Source organism: Cynoglossus semilaevis, chromosome 15, assembly GCF_000523025.1.
Source record: "Cynoglossus semilaevis isolate Cse_v1.0 chromosome 15, Cse_v1.0, whole genome shotgun sequence".
Classification (NCBI taxonomy): Eukaryota; Metazoa; Chordata; class Actinopteri; order Pleuronectiformes; family Cynoglossidae; genus Cynoglossus; species Cynoglossus semilaevis.
Window position 1 is genome coordinate 1,415,947 of NC_024321.1, and position 19,238 is coordinate 1,435,184.

A 19,238-nucleotide genomic window follows, 5' to 3' on the forward strand; every position below is an offset into this window, starting at 1 on the left:
ATTTCCTTTGTTGTGGTTTCTGGGTGTTCCTGTCGCTTTAAGAATAAAGGCGTGTTTCCTTAGACTGAACAAGTCCTGCTGGAAAACCTCATTATCATCATCCTCATCATAATTACCATCAGTAGCAGTAGAAGCAGGTCAGTCCGAATAACCACCATTATCATTTTTATTTTTAATATTTTACAGGGTCAGTTTTGGTCTTTGTGGAGCCGCACCAAACCCCGTTTTTGTCTGATCCGGATGAGCTGGTCCAGGTCCGCAGTTCCTACTGCAGCTGCTGATTTTTCCTCTCCGCCTGATTTTTCCTTTTTCATTCTGGCACACACGGTCATAGTGGGAGCGGACAGGGAGTCGCGGCTGCGGGGATAATATATGCCAGGTAAAACCTGCTGTGATTGTGATTTTTGTAAGGACATGAAAATGTCCCCGAGTCCCCGCCCAGTCCCGGGAAATCATTGCAACAAATCATATTTTTCCCTTTTGTGTGCAAGACTGACCGATCAGGATTTCTGATCCGGATTTTTCTTCTTCATGGTCTTATAATTTTTCTAATTATACACCGGAATATCAACTGCAGAAGAACTCAAGACTGGTCTTGACCAATAGCAGGCCTTGAAACAGGGAGGCTGCCGTCCACCAAGAACAGGAACAGACAAAAAGGGACTCGACTGGCGTGGCTAGAGTAAAGTTCAAAAACAAGACTGATCTACAACCTTTTTTTTTTTTTTTTTTTCTAAAACAGACCTTGATCCAGAAATGGTCTGACAACAACACCCCTCTGAGAACAACACAGAATACAAGTGTGAGAACTGGCCTAAAAAGACCAGCTGGTCTGGATAAAGAACTGGTAAGGGAACCAGCACAGTGAAATGGTCTATTGTGGAGACAGGAGACAGAACGGAGGACTGGACTGGTTTTAAAAGAGGACCTGTCCAGTCTAGTCTGGTCTGGACAAAAGACTGATCGTACAAACATCCTGGGACTGCTCCGGATAGTGGACTAGTTGCGGTCCGTATTAAGGAATATTCTGGTCTGGACGAAGAAAAAAAAAAAATCGGGTCACCATGTCTGCAGTGATGATCACTCGTAAAGTTCGTAAATGGGAGAAGCTCCCTGGAAAGAACACATTCTGCTGTGATGGCCGGGTGATGATGGCCCGTCAGAAGGGCGTCTTCTATTTGACCCTGTTCCTCATCGTCGGCACCTGTGCCCTGTTTTTTGCCTTTGAGTAAGTGATCTCCTTTTCTTCTTTCTTCTAGTCTTTTGAATTCCGTCCATTGACGAATCCCATCGCTCTCTTAAAGTTTGACCAAACACAATTTCCAGAACTGATTCCTCCTCACAATTTAATTTAAGAGCAGCAACTAGAAAAAGGGTACAGTTTGTCATTTTTTTAAAGTCGATCTATTACCATAAATAAATAGCTTCGGTGTTAGAATGGAATAAGCTAGAGAAGGTGTACGTTTCACAGGGGAGGCCATCTTGTGCCGCCATGTTTGAACGCTAGAGTGGAGGAACAGACTGGCGAGGGTGTGAGAGTTCACATTTTTCATCATGGGCAGGAAGTGGTGAGCAAAAGAGTGTTGTGAAGGTGCTACGTTGTCATCGATTCTTCCTCACTAGGCACCGTCAAAAATAGGTAAAAAAAACAATCTGTATGTGTGTCTTATTACATGTAATAATGTGTCTTTTAATACGTGGTTTTGCTCGATGAGCAAGCCTTGAATGTGAGTATTTTCAGTGAATATTCTGAAGACAAAAGGCAAAGATTTTTAAGCCATTATTTAACACCAATGTGTTAAAAAGGTATATGTTGTTTTTTTTAGCACTTCCAGGTTATAGGTTTTCTTGCATAACCTCCCTTATTTACACACATTTACATATTTCCAGTCGACCCATGATGCTCAGCAGCGGCACTCAGTTTTGTGAAATATGCGTCCGGTGTCTCATCTTCAAACCCCAACCTAGACTGGAAATCATTCCCCTTCATTATTTCCTCTGGACAGATATATTATTAAAAGGAAGAAGGTACACAAGAGGGAGAGAGAGAGAGAGAGAGAGAGACTCTGAGACTCCATTACATTTAATTATGTTTGTACAACTCCCTCGATTTTAATTGGTTAATACTGTCTGACCCAGTTTGTCTTGCCAGATCTGTTTGTTTTAACATATATTTCCCACTAGCTGAGTTCTAGAGTCATTGCTTTTCTTTCATTTTTTCTTTCTTTCTTTCTTTCTTCTTCAGGGACACATTATATTTGACACACCCTACCAGATCGTAGCATTGAGTTCATCCGTATCTGCAGTCCCTTGACAAGTAGGAATAACAACCGGCAAAAGTTAAAAATAGGACGAACAGCAGCGTATATTGATACAAAAACACCAGAATACACGAGGAGAAATCGCAGCCAGGCAAAAGAGCGTCCGAGTCACCGACCACACAGCCGAGTAACCTTATCGGGGTGGATTCAGAGGGGCTTATTGAGCTGCAGATCCTCACGCCTTCACACGAGGAGAGCCACTGATCTGTGGCTTTTACAGAGAAAGGATAATATAGCAGGATACAGTGGACCCCCAAGATACGAGTTTAGTCGGTTCTACAACAGCACTCGTGTCTCTCGATCGAATTTCCCCCTTTAAAAATAACTAAAAAACCAATTGATCCGTTCCAGCACCCTAGAAATATACTATTATTTTTTTCCCCCATCTAAAAATCAAAAACATAGATATAAACAAATATATTGATAATATAAAATAAAAACAATTAGGAAAACATTTTATATTATTGTTATAAAATGGGTAAAATAAACAAGCAAGGGACAGTAAGCGAGACAGTGTCGGGGCCACTGAGGTAGGAGAAGGATTATATATATATTCACATATATATATATTATTATTATTTTAAACACTAAAGGTTCGTGATGAGAAATTTTCTAATATTTCTGAGAGTTGTAGATTATTGTTTAAACCATCTATGCATCTATTTGAAAGAACCTTTTTTTTTTTTTTTTGGTATCCGTGTTTGAACTTTCGCGTCCATAATTGTAAAGTCACGTCTTTATCAGCGGGACTTTGTCTTCCTGTTTAGCAGCTGCTGACACAGAAGAGGTTTATGATTGACCACAGCGAATTAATATTTAATAACCACGTCTGCTCACCTGCACTTTAGTGATTTCACGAACGACGGCTGTTGTCTCTTACTGTTGTCTCAGCGAAAAATAATGTTATTTCAATTTTTTTTATTGCTTTTTTTTTTTTTTTGATTTTGCACAGACTACCACCTTAATCTAAAGGGAACGTTTTTATTTATGGTAATAACAATGTAAGAAATCTAAAAGGAAAAAGAGGAACTTTCATCAAGGCAAAGGTTTAAGCTGCATTTCCAGCACATGCTAGTTTTGGTCATTGTTTCCACTGTGTTAAAGTCGATCTAGGGCAGGGGCGTCAAAGTCATTTTGGTTCACGAGCCACATGCAACCTAATTAGCGATCAAGTGGGCCGGACCAGTACAATCATCACCAGTGTAATCATAATAATAATTAACTATAAATGTCCACCTAATTAGCGATCAAGTGGGCCGGACCCGTAGAATCATCACCAGTGTAATCACAATAATAATTAACTATAAATGTCAAAAAGTCCATGTTTTCCCACCCTTGTTTTCATGCAAACACATAGTATTATATATATATTGTATGTATTACATATTCGTATTTAGTCCATTATTTTCCAGCCCTATGAAAACAGTCCAAAAGTGAAAGAAAGTGAATTCTTTGTGACACAGCACAAATTGATTTTTTTTTAAAATCCCTAAAAAAAAAGGGTTTTTTTTTTTTTTTTTTATTCATCAACTGCCAAGCGGGCCGATTTTGGCCCTCGGGCCGTGTGTTTGACACCCCTGATCTAGGGTATGAAAACAGTTTCGCCATGTTCCCAGTGTCTCCAATCTGTGTTTCCAGGTTTCTTAGGAACCCCAAATTCCTAAATATACCTCACACCCACATCCTTGTTTGGACATCAGTCAAAAGACTTCTTTAAAGCAGGGTCCATTATTTTCCGATATATATATATATATATAAACACAGACAGTTGTCATTGAAAAGCAAGCTGCAGAAGTTTGTTGTTTCAGTAGAGTTATTACCCTGCACGCCTGTTTCACTGTCGGTTTTTCACTGGGAGTGACCAGTATGGACAGAATTAGAAATATGCAAAGAGGGACAGTTAAGGTGGAGTGATAAAAGTTTGAGAGGAGAGAGTTCTAAAATGTTGTTGTTGACGAGAGATGGAATTTTCAGATAAACGGTGAACGTCGTAGAATCTGTCTGTGTCGTTGCTTTTCTGTTTTTTGTGACGGAGTCTTTTTCGGGAAAATAGTATAAAAACCTCCATTAAACATCTGTTGATTTGACCAGGCCCAATCTTCACAATGAGCTACTGTATGTGCGAGTCCGGCGTGTGCAAGTGTCCCCCACCCTCCCAGCATCTCCCATTGTTTATAGTTAAAATTCAAACCATGTTAAGTTCCGTTTTTCCACATCTTTTTTTTATTCACGTGTCACTGACTTCCACTGAGCTCCGAACACTGAGTGAAATGCTGTGTCAGAAGCTTTTCATTGTCTGACTGAGCAAAGTGCCTCCATCATGGACAGAAGCCAAAGGATTCTCTGCTGCTCCATCGTGGAGCTGCGCCCTTCCTTCCCTTTTTTTTCCTCCTCCTCCTCCGTGTCATCATCATCATCATCTGTGGCACTGGCAGGATTAGAAACGCGTACGCTTGGGGGAAAGATGCGGTGATAGCGTGTGTGAAAATAATCAACAACAACATCTTCAACGGGAAGTCGACAGAAACGTCTGACTTCAGTGGTACTGCTTTGTGTGGCTGCTACTGTCACAGCTGCTGCTGCTGCTGCTGGAAACTGGTATTGATCTGAGGACTGCTCTGAATTTCCATTAGAGAAAGACATAGCTTTGTTGTGGAAGAACTGCTCAGACCAGTTCAACAAAAGGTGTGAGTGTTTGTGTGTTGTGTACATGTGTGTGTGTGTGTGTGTGTATGTTGTTCCAGCTCTGGTATGTTTGCCGACGGTGAATCATCATCTTTACATGTAAATGATTGGCGTCTGTTCAACTTCAGCTTCGTAACTTTTCTAAAATGTAAACGCACACTTTTTGTGCACGGAAAGTATAGCATTCTCGCATGCACATAAACATTATAATAAATAAAAACATTGATTTAAGTGAGAGAAGGAAAATGGATGTGTGTCGGTAAATGGAACAAACATATTGTGCAAAAAGACTTTGTTGGGGTTTTGGTTCACGTGTTTGCATTTCCGAATGGTACCGTATTTTTTTCGGACTTTAAGTCGCTCCAGGGTATAAGTCTCACCAGCCAAAAAATGTATAATGAAGAAAAAAAAACCAAGTTGCTCAGAAGTATAAGTCTCACCAGCCAGCTAGAGTGCCCTCTAGTGGCTCTTAGTATGAAAATAAAGAACGTGTACATTTTCAGTGGTACAGGAGTAGCAGACACTGGTACACAAGCCTAGAGTGCCCTCTAGTGGCTGTCAGTATGAAAATAACGAATGTACATTTTCAGTAGTACAGGAGTAGTACATACTGGCACAGAAGCCTAGAGTGCCCTCTAGCGGCTGTCAGTATGAAAATGACAAACACAGCAGATACGGGTACACAAGCTGACAGCACAAACCCAACATAAATCCATAATTTAGCCGCATCATTGAAATGTGAAAAAAGTAGCGGCTAAATAATCACCGTAATTTCAATAACGGCATTTTTTTTTCCCTCCACCTCAGATGTCCATACCTGGCTGTCCATCTCTCTCCAACCATCCCGGTCTTCGCTGCTCTTCTCTTCCTCTTCGTCTTGGCCATGTTGCTGAGGACCAGCTTCAGTGACCCTGGTGTTCTGCCAAGAGCTCTGCCAGAAGAAGCTTCCTTCATTGAGATGGAAATTGGTAAGTAACTTAGACGCTTTTACAGACAAAAATTTATTAAAAGAAAAAAGAAAATTACATTCAGCAATTTTCTCATATATAAAAGTAAAACTCAACATAACAGTTCTCCAGCTTTATTTTAAAGTAATTAGTCTGTCAATGTATATTGGTTTTCTCTCATGAGCAGTAACAAATGATGGAACATTGGCAGCAACTTTTTTTGTTTGCTAGAAGTTTATGTCAAACCTCTTCTCAGCCAGTGGTCTCAAACATCTGGCTGGGGGACCACTCGCAGCCCGTGAAGTTCTCACAATCTGGCCCGTTTAGATACAGTAGAATATTTAAGAATAATCCGCTTTTTCTTTATGTTTTTTTTTTTAAACATAATTTATTTAAATCTGTCTAATGAATTTTTTGCTAGTATTTTCATATTTGTATTTTATTGCCATAGCATCGATATCACACATCTTTCAAGATTCTGAGCCATCTTAATATCCCACATGGATATCACTGTGTATTTATATGCGTATTATTGTATTTACGCGTACATAGTTGTACGAGGTTTTTGTACAAATGTTCACCAATACTCAATTATCGTCACCCTTGTGTGTAAACAGAAGCAGCCAATGGAAACGTTCCGGCTGGTCAAAGACCTCCTCCCCGGATCAGGAATGTCGAGATTAACAACCAGATTGTCAAACTGAAATACTGCTACACCTGCAAGATCTTCAGACCTCCTCGAGCTTCTCACTGCAGCATCTGCGACAACTGTGTCGGTGAGAAATGAACTCCGTTTCTGATCTGACCTTCTGACGCAGATTTTGCAATATGAACAGTAACCGTGACACGGAGATGGTTGGTGCTAGAGATCAAAATTAATAAGACGAGAGCAAAAATACAAACGAAATGTAGTGGTATTTTAAATATCCAAGACCACCATAGACTGCTTCCTGTATCCTGCCTTTAAGACCCGAGGCTTTGTAAACTAGCAGTCTTAATAATGACCGCCAAATCTGATTAAGTCTATGCTTTTAGTCTGTGGTCTGCATTGTAACTCAGGGTTAAAAAAATAAAAAATAAAATTTATAAAAGACAAAATTGGCATCAATTTTGTCTTTTATTAATTTTATTTATTTTCCAGTCAACAATTTTTTTTTGACCAATCAATCAGGAAGGTCATTATTGTGGTCCGCATAATTGTTTTGGTACAAGTTTTATGCCGGGTGGCCTTACTGATGTAACCCTCACCTATTTATCTAGGAGGATAAAAATGCGGCCCGCCAAGTTATTTTGTACGGCCCCGGGGGGGACTGAGCTGAGTTTCTTAACCTGATACGTTATAATTTATAAAAACTATTTCTAACTTTAATAAATACTAATCACTCGCAGAAACATCTACCGTTACATCTACAGTCTCCCGTTTACAACCCGCCCTCCTGGTGAACATGGCTTGAAAAGTATTTGGTCCGTGCTTATCACAAACTTATCTTGGCTTCGTCGCAAAATACCAGAAACCCTACACCTGCGTGTTTGTGTATGTGTGTGTGTGTGAGACACACACAGATGAACCAGTGTTCTCAGTGACTCATTCGTTTTTCTCTGTGAGCCTTTACTCTTTGGTCAAATCACTGATATCGAGCAGTCTTCACACACACACACACACACACACACACACACGGGCGAACACTCACTCTTCCGTTCGACTGCAGATCAATGTCTTACAAAATTCATTAACAGCAGCTGAAATGGGTTTTACCGTAATTTCTGGACTATTGAGCGCACCTGAATAGAAGCTGCGCCCACTAAATTTAAAAAAAACAAAAAAAAAACAATTTTACACATATACCTACCAGAAAGGTCATTGGTCGCTAGCTGTATGAACTTCATTAGCCTGTAAAAAATCCATAAATTAGCCGCATCATCGTTTGAGCCGCAGGGATCAAAGCTTGTGGAAAAAAGTAGCGGCTTATAGTCCGGATATTACGGTATTTCATTTTAACCCAGAGAAACGGCACAACTAAAAAAAACAAAACATTATCAATTAATGACTTATTATTATGAATCTGAATCTGATTTATTTTTATTTGCACTGTTTTCTCTTTATTCGTTTACAGTAATTTTTTTTTTTACCACTTTAACATGAAGTCAGACCAAGTTCCGTTTACTTCCTCGTATGTTTGTGCGTATGTTTAGTAAAACAAAATGTTATTTTGGTTCATTTCAATACAGTATTCAGTGTTTTTTGTGGTGTTTTGTGTGAATCCAGATGTGTTTTATGACTTGTCATTAAAGTGTGTGGTTGACTGAGAGGTCATTATAGTCTAAAGAACCAGCGGAGCAGGTAATAGACTTTATGGTGTCTTACCACGGTTAATGGGCTGGAGTGAACATTTAAAAAGACTTCGATGCGCCAATCAGTTCATGATGATGTTTTTTATTTGTTTTACGTTAACAGTGTTGTTTTTCTCTCTCTCTCTCTCTCTTGCACACAGACCGTTTTGATCATCACTGTCCATGGGTTGGAAACTGTGTTGGAAAGAGAAATTACCGTTACTTCTACCTGTTCACTTTGTCGCTGTCTCTGCTCACCATCTACATCTTCACCTTCAACATCGTCCATGTGGTCATGCGTGAGTATCAGTCAGAAGAGCCAGTCCTAGGAGTCACTCAGTGAACCATGGAGAGAAACGGTCGAAGAATCAGTGGAGGAATTGGTCAGAGAATCAGTCCGAGTTTTTTTCTAATTTTCTTTCAAGGTCAAAGTTGCAGGAGGAATTGGTCAGAGAATCAGTCCGAGAACAAGGCAAAGAACCATTTAAAAAAAAAGAAGAGAATCAGCTGAAGAACCATAAAATTAGACTAAAACTGGTCAGAGAATCAGTTGCAATTTCTTTCAAGGTCAAAGTTGCAGAATCAAATGAAGGACAGAAAATGCGGTCAAAAAATTAATAGTGATGCACGCTAACATTTTTCTAACATTTTTTGATTTGATGTAATATTAGTTTTTGGGCAATTTTTGATACCAATATTAATATTTTGTGATTTTTTTAAATTGTTTTACACCAATAAAACACAAGAAAAATACTGGCGTTTAACAACTTTAACACTTCACTTGGTCATGGAACCATTCAAAGAAGCTAACATCTTATGTGCGGTGAAACAGAAAGAACAGTCTAAAGCAGGGGCCGCAAACATACGGCCCGTGGGCCAAAACCGGCCTGCTTGATAAATTTAGAAAGTGAAAAAAAAGCACTTCATGCTAGTCATTTTTTGTCAAATTATATCAAATTAAACTATTTTTAATATACTTATTATATATATTAATATTATATGTAATTTTGTTATGATTGTATTGGTTTGGCACCTGTACCACAATGAGTTTAACACCCCGATCTAAAGCAACAAAGTCCATTCTTGACATTCCGAAATTTGACAAGGCAAAATAAACAGTTGACTGACTGAAGTATTTCTGACTGTTAGTTTACAAATATGTAAAAGGTCGCCCCAGGAAAGGTTTTTGCTAATATAATAACCACCTTTAAACATGTCCTTAAACATGTTTGACATTTAAATATGCTTTAAAGGAAATGCTGCTCAGCTTTCTCCCTATGTCACACCTTTTTTGAAGTTCAATTGAATACGATTCATAAATAAATTTTCTTCTTTTCTGTTTCACAGGTTCAGTGGATAACGGTTTCCTAAACACTCTGAAAGAAACTCCAGGAACGTATCCTTTTAATAAAGTTCAAACGTCACTGCAACGAAATTGAAAATATCAAAACGTCCTCTATACTTTTAATCAGAATTAAAACTATTAACTGTAGTATTTGGAATCAAAGGTTTTCCACAGCAGCAGGTCACGTGAGGACACTGACTGTTATCATTATCAACATTTGTCTCTGCTTTAGGCATAACCGCCGTCAGTGCTGCTGAGACATGGGGCTGAACTGTTTCACGCTAGTCTTTTATCAATTTAGATCAGCTCAGAAACAGCGGTTTGTCATCGGTCTTATTTTATATTTTTATCATTGCATAGTAGAAAAAGGACTACTGGTACTGTTTCCTTAACCGGTGGACAGTGTACTGGAGGTGTTGGTGTGTTTCTTCACGCTGTGGTCAGTGGTGGGTCTGACAGGCTTCCACACGTACCTCATCTCTCTAAACCAGACCACCAACGAAGATGTAAGTTCTAATTCACACACCCACCTCAGTCTCAGTCCACACACGGTCTCTCACATTTAAGTTCAGTCACATTCGCAGATTCTTTGTCAGTTACAAAATCTAAGTACCGTATTTTCCAGACTGTAAGTCTCTCCGGAGTATCAGTCGCACCAGCCAGCTAGAGTGCCCTCTAGCGGCTGTCAGTGTGAAAACAAACATACATTTTCAGTGGTACAGGAGTAGCAGATACTGGTACACAAGCCTAGAGTGCCCTCTGGTGGATTTTAATATATAAGTCACACCTAAGTATAAGTGGCAAACCCAGTCAAAGGATGAAAAAAAGTGCGACTTTTAGTCCGGAAAATACGGTAGATCTAATCCAACATTCCAGATACTCTAAGTCACTCGCATTATTTTTTTAAAGGATTGATATCTGTAACCACAAGAAGGCTAACGTTAGCTTTAAATGTATCTGTAGAGAAAAAAGACAAATGCTAAAATTATGCAAACAATGTTTATAATACTATAAAAAAAATAGTAATATAATAGAAGTACAATATAGTGGCCTGTAAACATTTCTGTCCCCTAGGGGGAGCATGACATAAAATAATTCAGAACCAGTGACATACAGAATGTTCAGATCAACAACTCAGACCTGGTTGTGTGGACTGTAAAGAAAATTTAATACAATGCTTGTGTAAATATTTGGAATTCATGCCTGCCGTGTGTGTGTGTGTGGTGACCAAACATCCATTACTGCAGTTCAAACACGCACGTGCACACACAAGGGAGAAGAAAAGAGAAAAGGCTGTTGTAACACAATCTCAATGATACCGATTGGTCAAGATTACAAATATACACATTAACGCTAGAAAAACAGCGAATTTGATTTGGATGCTTTTATTTCTAAACTGAATTCATTTTAATGTTCAGAATCAGACCAACATTTTTGATTGCACTTGTTTTTTTTTTCCTCCTCAGATTAAAGGATCCTGGTCCGGAAAGAACCGAGTTCAGAATCCCTACAGTCACAAGAACATGATAAAGAACTGCTGTGAGGTTCTATGTGGACCCACCTACCCCAGGTCTGGACCTAACACTGAACACAAACATGGCTGCTGATTTACTCTTCATTTTTAGTAGAAGGATCGATATAAGTTTTTCATGTCAGATACCGATACTGCAATACCAATATCAATCTGAAACCTTCATTTGTCTCCCTGCATGCCGCGGGAATATTTTAGCCTAATTTACATGTAAATTTTCAGTGGTGTCATGTCAGATACCGATACTGCAATACCGATACTGCAATACCTATACGAATCTGAAACCTTCGGTTGTCTTCCAAGCAATTTTTCATTCAGTATTTTTTAAAATACATTTTGAAAAAAATACACAGTCACTACCATATTTTCTGGACTATAAGTCACTTCCGAGTATAAGTCGGACCAGCCAACCAGCGACTGTCAGTGTAAAAATAATGAACATGTAAATTTTCAGTGGTGCAGTTGTAGCTGATACTGGTACACAAGCCTAGACTGCCCTCTAGTGGCTGTCAGTGTGAAATTTATATTTTAATATATAAGTCGCAGCTGCAAACCTAGCCGAAGGATAAAAAAAAGTGCGTAATAAAAAAAAAAAAATCAGTTCGCCCTGTCACTTGGCAGCTCCATATGTAGCTAGCCTGCACCACTACACCTGCTGCCTTCTTTTACATAAGGGTATGATCTTTGTAGTAGTATCGGACCAGACGAGTTATAGTAGCTTTTTTTCGATATTAGATTCTGACATTTTAACCACTATCGCATCGATTTCGTTCCCGAGTATCGCATCGAGCCATCCCTAGTCCATGGTCTTTTCTTTATTTTGAGTTTCACTTCTTTTTTCCAACGCTATTGTTAAATTCTGTATCAACTGTCGGTCAGTTTCTCTGACTGATCATATGTCTGTGTCTGCAGTGTGTTGGACAGAAGAGGACTGATGCAGTTATCGCCCGTCTCGGAGTTTTCCGCTAATGACACTGATGCGTCACCGTGCAGCAGCAGCACCGACAGCAGCAACAGCAGCAAAACACTACCCTCAACCAAGGTATGCTGTCCAGTGCTAAGACTTAATCACAATATTTAACTCATGTGTGTTGTGCAGCTCTGACCCATGCAGGGAATAAAGGGAACAGAACGAAAGATATTAACGAACGACGGGATGTTTCGTACATCACTCAGTCATGAACTGACACCGTCCGACAGCAAAGAAGGAAACGCAAAACCTGTCCACGCAGCACAATTGTCCCCTGGACGGAACAGTACTGATTATTTCATTTTTTTTGTGGGTCAGAAAAAAATATGATATGTGATTCAATCTCCACCTCTTTGTCTTTCTCCCAGCGCGCCATCCTGTGTCTACACAAACCTAGGCCTCCTCCAATCCGTAACAATCCCACGTCTGACGATCTCAAAGCCAGCATCACCGACACGGCGCACACGAGCCCCGCCCACAGCCAGGCAGAGGAGTCTTCTGCTGCGAAAACCCCGCCCCTTGCTACGCCTGAGACTGATGCCGAAGCGTCCGTTGCGAAGAGCCATTAGTTGCATGATGATATGCTGTATATAAAATCAAACCCCTTGACTCTGGCTGTTCCACTCCCCGCCCCCTCCACGACCAGACATTGGATAACAAAATATCTAATTACTGGCCAGGTCCCTTGTCAACATTTACCACAGTATTTAATCTCAGGAGCAGAGGTTCTCCTTCTTGTCTTTCTCCTTTCTCCTCCTCATCACCAGGAGCTGTAGGCGTGTGACTTTTCTCTCTCTGCGTCTCCTTTCCCTATAGTATGTATATCTGATATGTTTATACATATATATATATATACCGTATTTTCCGGACTATAAGTCACACTTTTTTTTTCATCCTTTGGCTGGGTTTGCGACTTATACTCAGGTGTGACTTATATATTAAAATATATAATTTCACATGTTCGTTTTTTTTTTTTTTACACTGACAGCCGCTAGAGGGCACCGGTGCGACCTATACTCCGGAAAATACGGGTATATATCTCCTTGTCTTTCATCTTCCTCCTGCTGTGTTGCCTGCTCCAAAGTGTTTTGACTCCTCTTTTTGGTCCTCCTCCTTCTTCCCTGTTATGGAGAGGGCCATACTTATTCTGATGAGGAATCTGAAGGAACTTTTAAAGGCTTCTCATTTACTCCGACAGTCAAGCAGAAGAGCAAAGTTTCTTTTGTTGTAGCGCCACCTGGGTGTCATGAGCAGGAGCTCCAGGAGTGTTTGAAGCCTCCTTTTCTTGTGGTCTAGAGCCAGAACATTAGCAAACAATGTCTTATCCCTGGTTCAGACCACGCATTTATTTATATATTCCAACACTTAAACAAGGAACAATGGAGCAGCCACAGCTTCTGGACTGTTGCTGTTCTTTTTCTCCTTACCTGGAGCTGCGGGAATGTGTGTCACTTTCCAGTCAGGAGCACGGAATCTGATTCTGACTCTTTCACAGACCGATTTACCGACATATTTAACGGAAGCTGCAGTTCCCACCGAAGCAACACTGACTTCCTCCTCTTCCTCCTCTTCCTCCTCTTCGCCACCTAAGCAGCAGCTGCAGGACAGTGGGGCCTCCTCTGCCTCAGCAGACACAACAGGAATGTCACTCTTCCAACTTTTTCCTCCTTTTTCTCCTCTTTATCGGGAGTGACAGGAGTTTGTTTTTAGAGCTCCTCGTTCTCCTCTACACGTAGGAGTAGGAAAAGAATGTCGCGCCTCTGGGATAACGAACCCACAGCGTAAATGGAAAAAACCTCCCCGTAACTTGCCGTCACTTCCTGTTTTTCACCTGCGGGTGTGTTTTCAAAGTCCTATACAAGGAGCTCAGAAAAAGAAAAAAAAAAAAAACGTCTCGCTCACTTTTGTTGATTCTGTGCACGTCACATGCACTATGCAAAACCATAGACTACTGGAGACTGCGTGCGTGCGTGCGTGCGTGTGTGTGTTCGCGTGTGTGTGTATAGACATTATGTCACTGAGGACGAAGGACGTCACTGATGTTCCTGAAGTCTCCTTCCGAATATTTCTGTCTGTATTTCTGCTGTATTAAAGTTCAGTGAACATCGCACAGAACGCATAGAACATCGAACATCAACCCGTTCCAAAAACAGCGCCACATAGTTCAGAGTAAAAGTAAGAAAAGTAAGAAAACGATCCCCAAAAAATAAATGTGGGAGTGGGCGATTATCGGACCCACAGACCTGAACTGACACCTGTTGTTTTCCGTTCTGCTTATTTACATTTCTGTTGATTGAGGAATGTTAATCAATTCCTTGTCTTTTTATGCTCTATGTTTTTAATTTATTTAATTTCTTTTTCTTTTCCGACCTCTAAGGTTTGCATTATCTGTCTGGTAAAGGCCTAGAAATATTAGTTTAAAAAAATTACTATGATATATTATAGAAAATTCTAGAATAGTTATTAACTTTTTCAAATTCTTCCTTCCCATACTTCCTCCAATCCAGTGTTTTTTTTTTGGTTTTTTTTTTTGGTTTTTTTGTTTCTGTTTTAAGGACAAAGCGCAGTTCAGCTACTGTTCTGTTTCGGTGCTTGTGTCAGTAGTGAAAGCACAGCTCCTGGTCTTATTACCTTGTTCTTGCTACAGAAACTCCCCCAAAATCTACCTGGTTTTTTTTTGCTGTATTACCGTAATTTCCGGACTATAACCCTAACTACTTTTTTCACACGCTTTGCAACCTACGGCTTAAACAATGATGCGGCCAATTGATGGATTTTTACGGGCTAACGAAGTTCTGTGTGTTATACTAGTAGCGCATGTCTGTCTGTGAATGGTCGTGTCCATAGAGAAGCTAAAGTTGAGAGCAGTTTGGCTCAGGGTGGCTGATAATAAAGAGCCCAACTTCCCTGTTTCTGTTTACCTCTGCTGCGGACGAGCACAAAGTGAAGGGAGTTAGCCCCGGAGCTAATGTTAGCTTCGGCCCTGTAGCAGAGCACTAAGTCTCCCCTGTGTATTCCAACTACAGTTGAGGGCGCCGAAGCAGGAAAGAGCTTCTGAGAAAAGCATTTATTTAATTAAAAATGAAAAAAAATCTGTGTAGATATCTGATGTTATAACGTTTACACCTGCGGTTTATAGAGAAGTGCGCCATATGCATATGTTTTAATTATTTCTTTTTGAATTTAGTGGGTGCGGCTTATATTCCAGTGCGCTCAATAGTCCGGAAATTACGGTACTTATGTGATTATCACATCCTGGGAAAGTCTTCTTCCATTCTTTTTAACCCAAGAAGAAATGAATCAAGATTAAACAACAGAAAATTCTAAAACATGAAATGAACTGAACATCTAAATATTTAAATCCAACCGTTCTCTGAGTGCAGATAAATACAGTGTATGTACAAACGATCTATTGACACACAAATGTGTCAATATCAAGTTGGTAAATGTTTCTCACATTCAGATTGATTCTTTATTAGAATATGTGGGAACTGACTATATATATATATATATATTATATATAATTGTATAATACAAGTATATTTCCGAATGCTGACTTTTTTCTCTTGCATATACACTAAGCTGGAATTGTATGGAATTTCAAAGTCTCGGAATTTATGGAGAAGACAGAGTCTTAAATGAAAACTGACTAATGGATGCAGTTTTTTTTATTTTATTTTTTTATTTTTTATTTGCCGTTTAATGGCCTGAAGTTTTTATTGATTTTACTTTTGGTTTTTATCTAATGGGCCTTGTGCAGTTGCAGCGTTTCAAATATTATTTGATGCATGGTTACGGAGAGCGTTTGTGCAAACAAGTATGTATATTTCTGGCTTAACCTTTTCATTTTCATAAAACTCATCAATTCATTGTGACAATTCAGTATTTATATCCAATATATTGTAATGCGGCAATACATTTGCCTTTTCTTTTTTTAGTGAGATATTGTTTTGTGCCATTGATTGCTATTTTATTTTCATTCTTTTTATATGTCGACCATACTTTGGTATTTATGGTTAATATATTTTTTTAATTTTTATATTTGTGTTGCTTTTTTTGGCCTTATATGTTAAATGGATTCATAGGAGCGACTGATGGACTGAGCGTTATTAGTAGCAAACTTAGTGCAAATGGAAAACTGATTCATTTTCTGTCCATATGCCACCCCACCCCCCGCCCCTTCCTCCTGATCTCCTCCTCCTCTCTGGCTCGATCTCATATTCTCTTCTTACTGGTGCTTCTTTTCCTCCTCATGTCCTTTTCGTCTCCATCCACCTTGTTCCATTTCTTCTTCTCCCCTTACTCCCTCTCGAACTCTCCTCCCCCCTCAACCCTCTCTTTATTTATTGATGGGTATTTGTAACAAAAATTGTATTCATGAAGGACAGAGTCAGTGTTTGTAAATGTACAGAAATCCTAGTGTTAAATTGATCTTCTTTGCTGTTTGTCCTTAAGGATTTGTCTCTTTGTCTTGTGAAAAACAGTCAATCGAGTAGGGAGAGGGGGGGGGGGGGGGGGGGGGGCATTTTGAGATTCAGGGAACCTCGCACCTATACAATTCTTTATTTAACATCCATTTTTAGACTGAAAAGGGAAAGCACCATTAATGTCATTCTTTTCTGCAGATTTTCTTTTGTTATTATTTGTCAACAGAGTTAAAAAAAAAAACATTATTCAGTTGAAAAAGAAAAAAGGTGGAAAATGATCATTAGATTTCCTGTCTGTTTTTATGGTGTTGTCTCCACAAGTGGAGAAAAACACCTTAAAGTTTGACGATGCCGAAAATGTGCTTCTGTGTCTGTCGAAATAAAGCCTAAATCCTCCGAGGTCAGCTTTAAACCAACAGCGCAAATCTTCTCTGTCAACGGAAATCAATGAAAAATATCATTATCATTGAATTATCATTATCGTTGAATTATCATTCCAGTAGTGTGTGTGTGTGTGTGTGTGTGTGTGTGTGTGAGAAGTGAGTGGTCCAGTTCCTCCTTTCCACAGTATTGTGATTGATGTGTATGTACGTATCTCTTATTTATTCATCTTCAGTTTCAACACTGTGATTAAATGTATTTAATTTAATTAACTTCTTTTTACATGATTATTGTGTGCAATAAATAAAAATAATATTGGTTTATTGTTGTTTTCAATTGATGACATTTCTTTAACGTCAGATTAATCCCAGTTGTGGATTAATTATGATTCATGATCAGTTTCGCCGTTTGTTACCTTGAAAAAGTAATCTGATTGCTGAATACTCCTTTAAAAAGCTTCTTGAGGGGTTGCTTAATTTTAAACGTAACTTAGTTTAATTACAAGTTACTTACGTTATTAGAAGTGCATTTTCAACAGTATCGTCAATGTATCTGCTGATATTTTAAGTTAAACTTAAAGACTATGTACTAAAATATAAAATAAACACACATTTAACTGTGTATTTAACACTGTAATGGAAAACTGCATTGTTTACAAAACTATTAAATTCTGTTTAACATGTTTTATGAGCATTGAACCTGTTGTTAACAGCATTAGAGCACCACCTGGTGGGACTTTTTTGTACACACTATATATAATTACATATATTCACAGACACATTTATACTTTTACATATATTCATTTAGATTAGTCTACATAAATACGACGTATAATATATACGTCGACTAAAAGAATAGAGTTAACTCAAGTCAAGAGGTTTTTTATGACGTCATGACATTAACAGGAAGTACACCGACACATGTAGCTCTCCGTACGTTACTTTCGTAGCTCTTGCTAATGAAGATAACACAATAATCAGTTGTTCTATCGCCTCCCAGTAAGATGCCCTGTCTTAAGTCCTTCTTTTTTCTTTTTTTTTTTACATTTGGTTGTGTGACATTCATTGACGTGCGGTGAGTTTCATGGCTGGTGACGCACTGACACCTCTGGAGTCAAATTTACTATAAATGGTTTTCCCGATAATCGTTATTACCCATGATGCATCGCGCCGTTTGCCATTTTGTGTGGCAATAGGCGCGAATAGATAGACGTAAAAAATCGAAATAAAATAATGACAACTGCAGAAAAGAATATTAAATCGCCAAAGGGAAAGCAGACGAAATTGTTGTATAAAGATTCATTAGACACAATTACAAAGGCAAGATACCTGGACATCATCCATCCATCCATCATCGTCCGCTTATCCGGGGCCGGTAATCTGAAGTTTTTTTCCTACCCGTAGCGTAAATTTATAGCCATATCTGAAATTTGTGTTCAGGGTGGTAGAACATAATTATACACATCAAATCTCAATAAATACGTGCTTCTGACTCTATTTAGAGCGGTAGCAAATTACTATAGACATGAAATCGCTATAAATACGTGCTTCTGACTCTATTCAGAGTGGTAGCAAATTCCTATTGTAGGCATCCCCATTTCCCATTGGGTCAATTACAGTGAGGAACTTCCCTGCCATGTTCACAACCTTAAGTAAAGTACTTTCATATTCCATATCAATAAACAGGTTGTATAAGGACTTCCTGATAAAATGATCAATATATTTGTTAGTGCAAAAGTACAGTACATCCATAGACCATGTCAAGTAACATATCTTGTGGGTGATAGGGTGTGTCTCAGCCCACCTCCTCTGTTGAGTGGTGTTTTTGGCCTTGAAGGAGTGTATTTTGTGCTTGTGGCATTTTGTGTATTATAACAATGTTGCCTTCAGTATATAGTGTTTGAGAACCTAGTTTGAGAATATAGTGTTTCTTTACAACGCCCACAAGAGGGCGCCACCTGCTGTAAGATTCGATCTATTTACTGTTCAGTGTAAAAGATCCGAGTCAGTAAAAAGAGTCAGTCATCCCAACACTACAATTTAGTCCATAAAACTTTTATTTTTTTTAGTTTAGTTGAAATGTATTTTTATATAGTTGACTAAAATGAATTTTTTTTTCAATTTAACAAACTCTTTATAAAATATAATATATGACTTGGCCTTTTATGGCATTCTAATAGTATACTATGTTTTGTTAAACGTTGTTATTGATTTATTGTACTATTCAGTAATAATATTTATATTTTCATCTATTTATATATAAATATGTATAATAATATTTATGCATAGCAGTATTAATAT

General features: G+C 38.8%; 2 protein-coding genes across 5 annotated transcripts in view; both read left to right on the forward strand.

Annotated features, from left to right (window-relative positions):
- Positions 1 to 243: 243 nt before the first annotated feature.
- Positions 244 to 12,992, forward strand: zdhhc9 (zDHHC palmitoyltransferase 9). Of its 3 annotated transcripts, XM_025062936.1 has the most exons (10): positions 244 to 379; positions 743 to 1,228; positions 5,814 to 5,974; positions 6,571 to 6,729; positions 8,446 to 8,583; positions 9,632 to 9,680; positions 10,033 to 10,135; positions 11,096 to 11,199; positions 12,073 to 12,202; positions 12,499 to 12,992. In XM_025062936.1, exons 2-10 carry the CDS (start codon positions 1,065 to 1,067, stop codon positions 12,697 to 12,699), a joined length of 1,209 nt encoding a protein of 402 aa, XP_024918704.1. In that variant the 5' UTR covers positions 244 to 379; positions 743 to 1,064; the 3' UTR covers positions 12,700 to 12,992. The 3 variants fall into 3 exon arrangements, 2 of the variants coding, with proteins under 2 accessions (XP_024918704.1, XP_024918705.1); XR_003051886.1 differs by lacking the exon at positions 244 to 379 and having other exon boundaries at positions 655 to 1,228; positions 12,073 to 12,416; positions 12,499 to 12,640; XM_025062937.1 differs by lacking the exons at positions 244 to 379; positions 743 to 1,228 and adding an exon at positions 1,330 to 1,639.
- A 2,000-nt stretch (positions 12,993 to 14,992) lies between these two features.
- Positions 14,993 to 19,238, forward strand: part of cfap96 (cilia and flagella associated protein 96) — an 11,621-nt gene continuing 7,375 nt past the window's right edge. For both annotated transcript variants that reach the window (XM_025062940.1, XM_025062942.1), the window contains exon 1: positions 14,993 to 18,312. The gene's annotated coding sequence lies outside the window, so the exon portion shown is untranslated. The remainder of the gene's footprint in view (positions 18,313 to 19,238) is intronic.

Coding starts and splice junctions, on each gene's coding strand:
- zdhhc9 (XM_025062936.1), top strand. CDS start 1,065: ATGTCTGCAGTGATGATCACTCGTAAAGTTCGTAAATGGGAGAAGCTC. Junction 6,730..8,445: donor CATCTGCGACAACTGTGTCG/GTGAGAAATGAA, acceptor TCTTGCACACAG/ACCGTTTTGATCATCACTGT. Junction 10,136..11,095: donor ACCAGACCACCAACGAAGAT/GTAAGTTCTAAT, acceptor TTTCCTCCTCAG/ATTAAAGGATCCTGGTCCGG.